General features: G+C 44.3%; 1 protein-coding gene across 8 annotated transcripts in view; it reads right to left on the bottom strand.

Annotated features, from left to right (window-relative positions):
- The window catches only part of LOC100114504 (triple functional domain protein), a 69289-nt gene that overhangs the window by 47522 nt on the left and 7425 nt on the right, over window positions 1-14342 (bottom strand). For 5 of the 8 annotated variants that reach the window (XR_004345177.1, XM_032601454.1, XM_031928437.2 and 2 more), the window contains exons 2-15: window positions 10921-11239; window positions 10170-10283; window positions 8890-9169; window positions 8488-8817; window positions 8041-8411; window positions 6582-6677; window positions 4963-5138; window positions 4124-4463; window positions 3409-3612; window positions 2749-3033; window positions 1841-2191; window positions 1147-1314; window positions 404-647; window positions 91-329 (exon numbers count right to left, since the gene is read on the bottom strand). Coding sequence is in view for 7 of the 8 variants with exons in the window: in XM_032601454.1 (XP_032457345.1) it covers window positions 91-329; window positions 404-647; window positions 1147-1314; window positions 1841-2191; window positions 2749-3033; window positions 3409-3612; window positions 4124-4463; window positions 4963-5138; window positions 6582-6677; window positions 8041-8411; window positions 8488-8817; window positions 8890-9169; window positions 10170-10283; window positions 10921-11211 (3489 nt within the window). In the remaining variant the exon portion in view is untranslated. Of the gene's footprint in view, window positions 1-90; window positions 330-403; window positions 648-1146; window positions 1315-1840; window positions 2192-2748; window positions 3034-3408; window positions 3613-4123; window positions 4464-4962; window positions 5139-6581; window positions 6678-7448; window positions 7542-8040; window positions 8412-8487; window positions 8818-8889; window positions 9170-10169; window positions 10284-10920; window positions 11240-14342 lie in introns of all 8 variants that reach the window. The other 3 variants (XM_031928416.2, XM_031928430.2, XM_031928434.2) reach the window with 3 other exon arrangements.

Here is a 14342-nt window from a genome sequence, read left to right as displayed (position 1 = left end):
AAATCGCAATGATAATATAAAGCAAAAATTGCATAAAATAAAGCAAAAGAAAAATCATTCATTCTCCCATAGTCTTTGTTTATAAGTCACCTTGGCTGCCCCCTTGAATTCGTTGTGCTCGTGCAGGAGCTGCTCGTTCTCAGCGCGATTGCGCCCGGCGCTGGCGTGCGTCGCAAGATACAGTTCGCCGGTCTCGCTGATCCACTCGAGGGCCTGCTTGGCGCTGCGCTCGAACAGTACGAATTGGTGGCATTGGTCCAGCCGCTTTTTGCGCTGCGTCCAGTATTCAAGGACTTTGTTCTCCTTACTCAGAAGTTCCTCCAAAATGCCTAGAGTTGTGAACGGCATGTTAGAGCCTGCATAAAATTAGATAAATTAGTACCGAATGTTGGTTCTTGCTTACTTTTGACTTTGTTTTCTGAAGCAACACCCGTGGTTTGATAGCTGTAAAATTGCAGGCTGCGGTTCGTATACTTGAGGAATGTCTCTGCCGTCCGCCTGACTAAAGTGCACGCTTTCAAAAAAGCTTCCTTCTGTTCTTGGTGTTTGGTAATGTAATTCGGTACTTGATTGGCCTTTTCTCCACCTACACACCAGTCTTCGTCACGTTTGTACTCGCGCTCCAAACTGTCAAGGACTGACCGTACCTGTGGAATGTAATAGGAATTAGTTAGCGAAACGCACCATTTTGGGATAGTTCAGCGATAATATGTTATCATACTTGGAATTATTATTGTTATCGGTAACCGGTATTGCTTGCGGAAGTGAACAAAGCTTAGTTTTACGTTATTTTTTTAAAAGATGATTTAGTTGTCGCTTTCAAAATTTGCGGATTTAAAAAAGTATTTTACCTCGGCGTTGTTCCAAATTGCATAACAGTATATGTACAGCATCATTGGTGATAAATATATCATATGTCAAAAATATAGTTAAAATATCATTTTCTCGTATCTGTCACACGTCACTTTATTTCTTACAACTATGAAAGAAGCTTATTAGAATTGCACAACAACAAACAAACACGTCTACCGATTCAAGATTTCTGACTACTAATAAAATACCGACGGTGATGTCACATTTTGTCAATTGTCTTTGCAAGAGCCGTCTCGCGACTGATGAAGAACAATAATAAAAGAGAGGTCTCACCTGTTCCGCGGTTTTGTAGAAGTTGATGCTCGCAGTTACGAGTTTGTGTCGCTCTTCCGCGCACGTCACCAGCTGCTGCCACCTCTTCGTCACGTCTTCGGCTACGTCGCGTATGCTCTTTGGATCGTAGTGGTTGGCGCTAACCAGTGCGTCCGCCCGATGTTTCACCTGGAAATTCGGAGAAAAGTCGTTTTATACTTTGTTTTAATAAATATTTTACACTACAGTAGCGAACCAAGAGAACATCTCAATTGAAGCGCTTCGCGCAGTCAAAGAACTCCACGAATGTAAATATTATGACTGGAGTAACAAAACAAGCACATTTATTTCCGGTTTTTATCACGCAATATTCGAGCTATATAAGTGCGCAATTCTTGAATTTGTCTTGCTTAATGCGTAAGTTTAGCACTATTCGAATTATGTTCTATATTTCTACATAATTAGAATCCTTTAAAAAAATGTAGACTCAATCGGGTCGAAAAATAAATTTATAAAAGTTATATTAAACTTCGAAATTCAACTAAAAAAATTGAGTTTACGCCCACCTTCATCGCCCAACGAAATCATCCAATTCCATTGCTATAGAAGATAAATAACTCTATTCACAGTTCGTAATCAAATGTAAAAATCGAATTCATCACCCGGTAAATAAGCTCATCAGCTCTCTACAAACTAATCAAAAAGCTATCCATACCTGCACAGCTGATGTATGTGTTTTCTCGATAGCGACCTGGAACTGCTCGTGCTCGTGTCTGAGCTGTTCAGCATCCTGTAGGTTCTCCGGTATTCTGAGCGTTGTTAGTAGCATCGCCTCGCCGTTCCTGATCCAATTGGCGACATGGCCTGCATCTTGCTGCAATTGCACCAACTGAGCCGTCTGTTCGAGTATGACACGGCGATTTTCTGCCATTTCTTCGGCATCCATTTCACGCTCGTTTAGAAATTCGAGTAAAACTTGGACGCGGTTAGCAGCCGTGTGTTGACCGTCAGCCATGATGCAGACGCCAGATTGATCGAGGACCTGCGTTTGGTAAAGGAAATTCCTCTTCAGCACGCGAAGGCGGATACAGTTTTTTTAGTGAGAAGCTTGAGTTTTTAGTGTGTGTATGGTTCACAAATGAAGACGACGACGGTTTTCAAAAATTACTCAACATACGTTACAAGGTATAAATTCACAAGACAATATCAATTTAATAATAGGTACATTTTGAAAGATAATTCGAACAGTTTTGCATCGTAATATTCATGCAATCCTGCGTAAACAAAGTCAACAAAAAATAAATTTGAAAAAACTTAACGAATATAATCAGTACTAGTAATCTCGTTACTTTTCAATACTCATAAGTATTTAATACAATAAAAATAATGAATAAATAAATTACCAGTACAGCAATGGTACACGTACAAGTATAATTAACATCGATATTCAAGTTTTGAAATATCACAAGGAAATTTTCCGTAACTACCAAAAGAGTCGTAATTAACAGGGTATTCTCGAGGAATACACATAAAAGATCGCACACGACAAAACTCAAACTCATAATCCAGGCAAAGAGATAGAATGAAAGAGAAATGCTTGAGAAACTCAGAGACGCAACAAACCTGGGCTAGTTCTTGGCCCTGTTGTAGCACCTGGAACGCAGTGTTCTGCATATGCACGACACCATCGTTATGAGCTCGTAATAGCTGTTCAGGCGAACCTTCACGAGGTGGATTCTGCATCTCCTGGGCCCACATTTCGAGTTGGCCACTAGCCTCGAGGGCATCACGCTCGAAAACTCGCAACCTTAGACAAAGCTCAAGACGAAGCTTCCGAGTCGCCCACAGATCTTCGAGTTCTTGACGGAGACCTGCCAGTCTATCCAGCGCTGCTTCCACTGCTGCGATCTGTTAAGGATGAATTTTAATGAAATTAATCAGGCTAAGTGGTAAATAAAAATAGTACTTATATTTACATGATTTGCGATATCCTGTAATTAAAAACTGAGCGAACCCCAAAACAAAAACAGGTACACGCGACTGCAAAGCTATACGCAAAAAGTAGAGTAAAACAGGGTTCTATTGTTTCGAAAAATCCCCGTTCAAAATTCAAAATAGTATGGCGCAGGCGAAACAAGGCCAAAGCTTCCAGAGTACAAAAGAACGGCAGGAAAACTCCTAGCGGCTCCGTCTTTCATCAGACTTTTACAGCAAGTTTTGCCGAGAGCGAAATCGTGTTGTCTATGCACCTACACTATCTACATAGATATACAATATACTCACAGATCCGGTGGTATCGGGCATCTCGGTAGAGTCCCTGAGCTCCTGAAGCAGCGCCTCGCCCTGCACTATGGTGGATGCACAAGCTTCCAAACAAGAGGTCCTGTGCTGGGCGCATTGCTCTAATAAACGCTCGGCCGTCTCGAGATTCTCGGCAACTTCGTCCTGTTGCAGCTCCTGCCGCAGCTCGTCAACCCAACCGGATAGCTATTGCGGCGCGGACAAGCAAGCGAAATATGGAGTTTATGAGGGGCGAGTGAAGGTGGTGTCGAAGATTGAACTAACGCGAAAGTTTTTGGCCTTTGGTGCTCGATATATCGATTGTTAAGAATTCGACTTCCGTTAAACAATGTCGTGGAAATCATGTGAATTTATGCAAATGCTAAATTAAAAGCGTGAATTTATATTGATATGCCGTGTGAAATGTTTGATTTCAAAGTAATGCATTATTAATATAGCTATTGTAAGCTTCTGAAAAAATTCTTAAATTGTAAGTTAATGAAACGAACGATGCTTTGAATTGCAAATCATGAAACTAAAGTAATAATAATTATAGTAAGATTTATCATTGATAGGCTAATGACATGTAAACGAAGCAAAACGAAACTTAAAATCTACCGTGGTGTAACTAAACTAAATACACAAAATCAGTCTTATACAATTTGACTCGACATCACCGGTCGATGCTGATCAAATCACATGGTCAATATGAGTATACCTCTTTCTCGTGCGTATAAAAGACAACGGCAAGGTCGAGCCTACGTCGACGCTGCTCCACACGCGCGGCGAAGCTACTGACGTGGGCCTCGAGCTCTTGGGCGACCGCATAGATCTCGTCCGGGGCGCATTCACCCGTGTGGGCAAGCTCCTCGGCCGCGGTCAGCAGCTTCGAGGCGTTCGTGTAGGTGTTCTGCGCGACGTTCTCGAAGTGCTCGTGGCTCTTTTGATACACGCGCGCTTTCTGCAGGTTCCTGCCCACGCCTGTGTTTTTGCGGATGAAGACCTCGCCGTGGTTCGTCAGCCAGTCCAGCACCTGCTTCACGTCCTCTTGGAATAGTCTGAAAAAAATGAGCATTCACAAGAAATTACTGTTTGTTTGGAAAAATGCTTTAATTGTGTGATACGAAGCAATAGCGATGTATTTGCGTATAGGAAGTTAGGTTTGAAAAATACGAGGGACACGAAGGAGATTAAATAATGGATCGAGAGCGAAGAGGTCGCCCAAGCGGAGATTCAAAATAAATAGAATAAACGTATCTGTGACAACAATTGAATATTTACAAGAGCCGCGTAAAAAGTCCATACGCTCGGTGTACATTAGTTTCTAGCGTGACTTTCAAAAAAACTGATGAATATTTGAAGGAAAGTACAAAAGAACGTTTGACTACAAGAAGACTAATCTTTCTTCTTGCTCGACAGCTCTAAATTGAATCCAATACTGGCGAAACAAGTGGCATCTATTGAAAGGATCTTTAAATTTCTAAACTAAGACTCTAACGATAGTATCCACGCACAGAAAGTTTTATTATTCAAAAGTGAAATTTCAAAGCAACTCACCTCAGCGCCAGTCTCTGGTGCAGCTTGATCTTCCTAGCGTGCCAGCGAGCTTCGAGCGCCCGATGATGTCCCAGTATCTGGTGTATGACCGCGAGCACGTGCGACGCGCCTTCGCTGTAGTCGGCTGCCGGATTCCCACTCATTCCACCACGGCCGTCCATGTGGCCGTCCTGACTCTGTATCGCGTGCGAAAGCAACTGTCAGAATGCGTATCGATTGGACCATGGGTTTTCGTACACCGTCGTATGGGGAATTGTTTATTATTGATCTGTGAGCTATTCATATAGTTGTTGGTTTAAAATTTTCTATTTCGATGGTCTAGAATCAAGTTTGAAAGTTATGAGGGTGCATGAGAGGAAACTCTATTTCAGGCGAAGAACACATTTCGCGAACTAGAAGCGTTCAAACTTTTATCGATTCAGACAAAGACAGGCCGGTTTGAAAATTCGCTCAAGGACCAATATTACCCCAGTTCACGTTGTACTTTCTTAATAAACACGCAGCGTGCCAAGTATCTTCTACTACTACTACTGCTACCACTACCACTACTACTTTTCTACTGTGCTTTTGTGCTGCTGGAGTGGGTATTGTTTTAAAAATAGAGGAGGGACGGGCGAGAAAAGGGATATTAATTAAAGTCGAACGGAAAAAGTTTTAATGAAATTATAGTTATTGCCCCGGAGTTTTCCAATTAGAGAGTTTATATTCCACTACTCCTCTAAAGCATTGAGTTTCCGCGATGTGGATTCTTTGCGGGAGTGGAAGAAGGAAAGGTTGAATGAAAAAAAAAAAAACGGAAAGGACGGTGCAATGGGCTTGCAATTCTAATTTGGCCGTGATTGCGACGCCACGAGTTCTGGCTTTGCAGAGCACTCCGAAAAGCGTAGAACTTGAATTTGAATTCGTCAAAGTTAAATTAAGCCCCGGCAATCAAAACTTGGCTAGAATTTAGATTTACAAAATAGAGTTTCAATTTCTACAAGATCAGCACATTTTTATTTAGCTATAATACGTAATACAATGTTAGTTCGAGTGACTCAACGCTGTGTTAGACACAATATTCCCAACTTCAATAAACCAAGCAAGAGCTTCTGCTTTCATCTCGTCAACCACAGTAGCAGCTCTACCACCACAAAAGCTAACGCGCGACTCCGGAGAAGCCTCCGTCAATAAGTCGTCTATATCCTCGCGCGGCACTCTAAGCCGCGTCAAGGTGCAAAAGGCCCCACAGCATGCAATAAAACCCCGGCGTATGTACAACGAGTGTGTACACATACACTTGTGTGTGAGTCTGTGTGTGTGCGTGTATAGGTATACAGAGTGAACGAGGTGCGTTTACACACAGGTGGAGGAGAACGTATACATTACAACATATATATATATATATATATATATATATATATATATATATATATATATATATATATATATATATACACACATATAGGTGCGATGTGTGGTGACACAGTGAGCGAGCGCCGAGCAATCTGGCGCGGCAGCGGCGCGTAAAGATAAACAAACGACACATAAGGAGACAACACAGCTATGAGAGACAAGACAACAACGACAAAACACACACATAAAGGGAGAACAAGTGGCAGGCATGCATGAGGACGTACGTGTTTTCTCGTCGTGTGGTCTATCCCCTGGGGTTGGTTACAGACTTGCACGAGATGGTCCAGCTGGTAAAGAAGCTTCTTACTGGTACTATGGACCTGGACAAGCCGCGCGACCGAAATGCCGCATTTTGTTAGACAATCCGGGACAGCGCGCGGGTGTGAGTGAAAGAGAGTCTGTGATTTCTGTGTGTGGGATATATAATTGTGTGCCCCCTCGCGCTACTTTCTGTGAGTATTGTATGCATATACGTTGCAGCTTCGCTTTGCTTTTATGTAATACAAGAAACACGTCACCAGCACCCCTCAAGACGGTATAGGTATATGTACGACACAGGCCCGGCCGACCGCCCGCCACCAGCGCGCGGGCAATCGACTTACACAATTAAGCGGGAGTATTTGCCCAGGCTCTCTTTTCTCCTTAACTCAGTTTTTTGCTTTTTTTTTAATTAGCGTCTTACGCAACTGGGGATTCGAACAAATTTTTTCTCAAGCAAGTTTGACACGTTTTCATTTTTTACTTCTTAGAAAATGCTCCCTCGAATCCTCATTTGCTGTGTATATTTCACGTATTCGAATATTCATTCCTCATGCGTCTTGCGCTTGATTGTGTTTTTAGAGGGCGTAGAACGCAACTTTGAAAATGAATATTCGCATACTCCGAATTTCGCTAAAGCTACCAAGACTCTCTAGATTATCCTGAAACAAGATGGTTTAGTTAAGATTGCCGCAAGTAGTTATTGCCACCTCCTATAATGTTCGAGCAAAGTACATTTCCGTCATTGCGCCCAGGCACCATGTTAGCGTATTATTCCATTCTTTAATTTAATTGCTTGCTAAATCCTATAAAATTCAAAAAATGCCTCGTACGTATTCGTCTGAGCCAATGGTTGCGCTCGCGCTGTGACAAACTTGCAACATCTTGCCTAGTCCACTCAATAGAGCCTGATATGCATTATATACCTGTAGGAAGGTAAGTCATCGATTATTACTGCCTTTGGCTTGATAATTGGATATTTTCATGAATCCGAGAGCTTTAACAAAATTGATATTCTGAAGACTGAAGTTTCACAGAAATATCCAATTAGGAACTGGTATTTCAAGCAGGCCAAAATATCCCAAGGCGAAACGTTTTATTAACGATACACTTGTTTATGGCAGAGACATGTTTTCATACGAACGTATTCAAAAGCATTAACATAAAATGTGTACGTGAATTGAAAAAATAAAGCTTTGAAAATCAGTGCCTTAATAAAATTATTGATTAATTAAAAATGTAAGTATAGTCCTTTATAGTAAAAATAAAGTTATATTTTCTATAAGTACTAAAACTATTAGGTGCCCTTATTGCTAATAAAAATCTGTTTCTATATTTTGTTAAAATTAATAAGTTGGAATATTGTCCTAAAATTGTCTTCTGAAACAATGTATTATGTATGAAAACAATGCGTCATGTATGTACCTCCGTGTAAGCCTGACACATGGCCTCGTAGAGCGTCTGATGTTGTCTGATGAGCGTCTCGAGCACCGCAATTTCGCCTGGCAGATTCGTGGCATCGCAAGCTTGACTCCAACCCGCCACGCTGTCTACATACTGTTCAGCCTTGTGATGGAAAACGACGCTGAGGCCGAGAACCGCCGTTCGTTCATCAAGCCCGGCGGCAAACTCCTTCCAGGCGCGATCAAGTCGGCCAGCCACAGCTCGTACGTGGCCGGCTGCGTAGTGCTGCGTCTCCAGAAACCTACCGGCCATTGTCAAGATTTTGTTGATGTTGACGTACATGTTCATCGAGTTCATGGCAAAGTGCTTGTGATCTTCTTGTAGATTTTTTGCTGTTGACAGAAGAGCAAGGGTGTTATTTACTTATCCAGCAAGAACACTTGGATTTCCGTTCGAGGCAATATTTACCCAGCTGATAAGATCTTCCGATTTCTACGTAGTTGGCCAAAAAGTTCTCGCGATTGTGGCAGATCCACTCGAACATTTTCTCGCAGTCCTGCTCGAACATTCTGAGCTGGAAGCACTGGTCGAGCTTCTTTTTCTTGATGTGCCAGAGCTGCAGTAAGTGCTGCTGGGCAGCGTTCACCGAGTCGAGGTGTTGAATGACGATATTAGCTATGTCACGGCTGTCGGACTCGGAACCTCCTGTCGCTCCAGACTCGATGCTGCCACCCTCACCGCTACCGTTTACATTTATGTTGAAGCGCTGTAGGAGTCGATTACCGACGACTCCAATTTCTACGAGTGATCAACGAGTTTTAGCACAAACTTACACCATAATCTTCAAGTCATACGCGTGAACGTGCTCACCTTCAACTGGAACTTTCATGATTTTCTTCTTCATTTCGTTGTGGAGATCGATACCATGTTTCGCTCCCCCGACATCGTCAGCAAAATCATTACGACTGAGATCCTCCTGTAAGTCGTCTAGTCTATCGAGTAGGTCAGTAGCCTGCCAAGTGAAATCTTCTACTGCTAAACGAACGTCGATCCACTGGGCATGGTCGTACTGAAGAGAGCCATCTAAGTCTGCAGTGAGCTGCGAAGGGTCTATGTTTCTAGCTAGCGCTTCTAAACTAACTGTATTTATCTGCAAGAAAAAGACAAAAAAGAAATTATTCGCATGCGAATATGTCCTCGACTGTGCGCGGCGTTCTTTTCCGCAAACACGCGCGCGCAGCCAAGACAAACTTGAAGATCCCTCATTGTTTCGGGAAAAACCGATAAGGAACTTCCTATCGCAGACTTTCCATTGTTTACTCGCGATCGATGCGCGCCCCGGGTAAGTACCGCGCACTTCAACACACGGCCTGCTGCAAGGGCCCGACTAACATTTATTCAGAAACAGCCGACAAGAAAAAAGCCCTCCGACGAATAAAACTTATAAAAAGCATGCGCATCTCTATACAAGCGTCAAGAGCTCGAGAAAAATATCTCGCGCACTCGAATTATTCAGCGCTCCTCGCTCTTTAAAAATTCTTGAAAAGCCGTCCTAGCGCGCGCTGACGTCGGCTCCAAAAGAAAGGGCAGACAAAAATCAATGCATGCACCGGCTGCGACGCCGCAGCTGCTATGTATGCACATCGATAAAATTTTCCGATTTTCGAATATCCGTATACAGGCAGCGAAGCGTGATGTAGCAGCGGCAGCAGCAGCCGGGAATTGATTTCACAAAGATAGCTTGGCTTTACACCCCTTCGAGGGGTTACCCTCTTGGCTCTTTTTTGTGTTTGTTCCCCGACGACGACAAACGGCTATACGTGCGCTTGCGAGAGATAGATGTGTGTCGACACTCTCGTGTCTTGATGCTCCAGTGAGTGCGACGACGGCAGAGAGCGGCCAGTACGTGCACACAGATATGTAATTTCGCCGGCGCTCGCCGCGGTCTCGAAAACTAGGCCAGGCTTATTCACTGAGACTGCACTATTAGCGACGACGCGGACTGCGCTGTGCATAGGTATATACCTATACATGTGTACTATGCCTCTATATACACATATAGAGGCGAACAAGCATCTACATTCCGGTAAGCAGTATGTGCAAGTCCGGCCGGTTCTATCTGTTAAGAGAGATCGATTGTTCCCGTTTACCTCAAAGTTGTACTTCTTCTGCTTGGCCAGCGAAGTCCTTTGTTTCTGCCAAAAGTTCTCCGGCTTTATCAGGAAGGCCACGTAGACCGAGTGGTGGAAGTGGTCGTGCAGTACCTGCATGAGAGACGCGGAACGGAAAGAAAATTCATTACCATTGCTGTCCGTTGCGAATGTATCTCTAACGCTTTCGAGAGAGAGAGAGAGAGAGAGAGAGAGAGAGAGAGAGAGAGAGAGAGAGAGAGCGAGAAATACCGGATAATACAGCAGCGCGGGGGGAGGAGGGAGTTGTTTATGTGCAGGCTATTTTTTGCCGTGACAAATCACGTGGATACTGATAAAGTCTTCTGCTTTATGTACGCGCGTGCACTACTTTACGATGTGCTTTGAAAAATCGAATTCTATATCTGCTGGAGCGAATCCATCAAGCGCCGAGTCAAAAAAAGAGGAATAAAGCTCCGCCAAAGAGCGAGAGTCATAAATCTACTTTATTTTTCTCTTATAGATTTTACATCTCTGCTGCTCGACGGATTTGCCCATCAGAAGTACGCATCTCGCGCGCGCTATTTTCAGCTGTTGTTTTACAATTAGCGCCCTCGACAGCGCGTGTGTATCGGCAAAACCCCATCGCATTTTCTCTCTCTCTCTCTCTCTCTCTCTCTCTCTCTCTCTCTCTCTCTCTCTATCCTCGTCTCTAAAAATAATCCCAAAGTCGCTATAGTCTCTGTGCAACATAAACAAGCTCGCTAACAACCTTGAGTATGGGCTTGACGGAGTCCCAAGTGGCGCCGCGCATGTCGACGACAATGGTGAATCGTAATCCCCGATCGTCGTCGTTGGGTATGGCCATGAGGTACTGGAGCAGTCGGCGATAGTCCTCGGGCTTGGCGCGTTCGCGTCGCGGTGTCGTTGGGAAGAGCAGCAAGAGGCCACCTCTGCGGTCCCGACCGCCCGGCATTATAGCCAGCCGCTCCTGCAGCAACGGTAGCACCTCGGCGGCCCGGATTATGTCCATCTTCGTTATCAGCGGCCGCAGGTTATCCATATTTATTGTCACTTGCTATCACTCTGATCTGGAAAAAAGAAGAGAGAATTAACTCGATATACACCATCAGCCTTGTATTTATCAAACGTCTATTTTTGGCCTCGTTTGTCAGAGCTTTTTTTCCTTTTTATCAATCTATTTATTGTATCGCTGTATTAAATACTAGTAGAAATGCGTATATCCGCGAGAAATTAGCAATTAAACGCCTCGCGCGTGTAATGAGGGATAATTGATATGGCAAAATCGCGGCAATAAATATCAATCGACGGTAGTTCGCTGCTGTTGCCGTTGTTACCATATCATTTTTATACTCTGCAAACTCCGACGCGTATAACAGCAGCGGCTAATTTGACTTGTCACTTGCGAGCACGGGCTATCAATAATTAATATCATGCACGCGAGCCAACGCCGCCGCCGTCGCCGCTGTGCGCACAACAGTACTGATTACTGTTCAATTAACTGTTATTATCTTATGAATATAAAACGCTTTTAAAACATGATTTATACCCGCGCGCGCTTGCCGCCGTGGCCTTTATCGCACTCGGCCGAATCGAACATCATCACAGTGGGAGTAAACGTTGTTGCGCGATGGACTGATGTACGCTGCTACATCGATGTTTATACACGTAAAAAGGAGAAAGAGCTACGTTTTGTATTGTACGATGTAAGGACGAAATGTGCAAAGTCTAGGGGAAAAAGCGATGTTTGCACGCGTGCACAGTTTTATAATCCGCGCGGGCGCGCTCATAAACGAGCAAAGCTGCATGCGCGCGCGCGGCGAAGAGCCATTTAATCTCTTCAAAGATCAGATTACATTCATACTCTCGTTGGCAAAAACAGTCGTCCCATACGAAATTCCCGTATATAAGTATATGTAATACAAGCTTGACTCTTTACGACGTATACCCCCCGCCGGTTGTCTGCTGGACACACACACACACACGCACACACACACACACACACGCGCGCGCGCGCGCGCGCGTATTCAGATACGGACAAGCGTAGACAAAGTCGAGAATTTCCTCTCATTAATTGGCGATAAACTGGCAACTTTTCGCAAAGGCATCACGCGCGCGGATGAAATACGGCGGCGGTGCAACACACGGCGCGAAGTACTTTTAAACTCCCCGTGAAAAGCACTTAACTCCCGCACGCAGCGCTCGAGAGAGAAAGAGCAATTCCCCAGCTGTAATCGAACGGCGGCTCCAACAAAGCAAACTCTATTACTCTCCCATATAGAAACTCTATTTCTCCACATTCACTTAAACTTTCAGCCCCGACGCACACGACGACCCAAATGGCTATGCTCTGCTGTATTGCTGCGGCGCGCGTCTTCTCCTCTCTTATTTTTTTTTGCTTTTTTTGCGCGAGCGCCTAGAATTCATTGAATGTAATGGAAAAAAAGGATGTGGCCCGGCCGACGTATCATATACACAGAGAAACGACGACACGCCGGATGAGAGCAGCTGACATTCGATAAATTCTTCTTCCCTCTCGCGGCGGCGCACACGTCCATTCAGGAGAGAATCCTCCCATTGTTGCTCTCTTTCGACGCGACTCTCTCGGCCGAGTTTTTCGCGCGCGGGAGCTGGAAAGAAAATTTTCAATGCGGCGTACTATGTAATATTATCCGTACAAGTGAGTCGTCGCGAGAGAAGAGGATCGTTACCTTGGAATGACGACGATGCTTTTATTGTCGTGCGAGCAGAATTTTTTAAATGTTTCATGGCTCAATTAAAGCGAAGGCTGCGCGACGTGCGTATAATCCGCGGGAGTATGAGGGAATTAGTTTTAAGGAGGAAGTTTACGTGCTCGTCGTCGTTACAATCTGCGCGGGATATACACGCACGCGCATGAAACTTCTTCTCGAGAGCGAACACGCGCCTGTATATACACACGCGTTGATTTCTGGGCAATTCTGCTCTAATGACACGAAATTGTGCATCGGGAAGCTACTTGAGGCTGGATTGATATGTAAGAACTCGCGAGGAGAGTATACGTATGTCCTCGATTTTCTAACTGAGCACGCGCGCGAATCTCGTATGTGTTTTTCTGGCATCCTAGAATTATTTTTCTGCGGGATTGAAAGCTCGCATCGATTCCCGAAGCGAATAAGGATAGTATAGAGGTATGTAAATTAAAAAGATACATTGATATAGTATGGAAACAGAAAGGGGCGCACGAGCTGGAGTATCTGCTATCTCCAAGCGCGAATATTTTTTCGATGATAACTAAATTCCCCGATCCAATCACAAGGATATATAACGCGATATTTCCGAGGATAAAAAAAGCTATCGCGAGACAATAACAAAACGAGACTTCGTTATCGCCTCTTTCAACCCCTAACATTTTTCCTGCAAGATTCTCATATACTAAAAGTAAGAGTATTATACCGCGTCGATTACAACTTTCAAAACGCCCGCCTAAAAAGCACAGCCTTATCGCGCGACAAAGCTCCTCCAATTCCCTCGTGAAAAGAAGCGAAGAGAGAAAAAAGGGGTCACCACGCTCGGCATTACATTTTCACGATAATGACTCGCGGCTGCAAAAGAAGAAGATAAAGAAGAAGCCGAATCCTTTCTCTCTCCGAGAATATCCGTCCCTCTTTTCATTCACACACACACATAGGCCATTCTCGCCGGCGCCGCCGCTGCTCCGACTTACGCGTCAGAAAGAGAGAAGAAGAATAAGAAGAAGAAGAAGAAGAAGAAGAAGAAGAAAGAGGCAGAAGCACTACTCATCGGGATCTCCGAATCTCGAGAGCGAGTGCGCTTCTGCGAAAAATCGCGAGCAAGAGAGCTTCAACGAAAGGCGGAAAATCAACACGGAATGGAGGGAGGATCGTTATATATAGTTGGTTAGTCTGCGTGAAGCTGGATTGTGAGCGCAGGCACGTAGGCACACACTCGTTGGTTAACTTTCCGCACGCTCGCGATGATGATGAAGCTTTTGTTTATTCACGGCCTGCAGGCATATATTGATAGAATGGCTCGCTTCAGTTTGTTTACGCGTACAGGTACTCTCTCGTGGTCTGGCGAGGCTGTTTGGGAAGTAATTTGCGCTCGATGCTTTTCATGCCAGAGTACGCTTTTCCGATTGATTTATCCAGCGGACGGAAAAGTTTGGTGCCA

The sequence above is a fragment of the Nasonia vitripennis genome, chromosome 1 (assembly GCF_009193385.2).
Source record: "Nasonia vitripennis strain AsymCx chromosome 1, Nvit_psr_1.1, whole genome shotgun sequence".
Taxonomy (NCBI): domain Eukaryota; kingdom Metazoa; phylum Arthropoda; class Insecta; order Hymenoptera; family Pteromalidae; genus Nasonia; species Nasonia vitripennis.
Note: the sequence above shows the minus strand (reverse complement) of the source record. Positions and strands in the feature narration are given on the sequence as shown.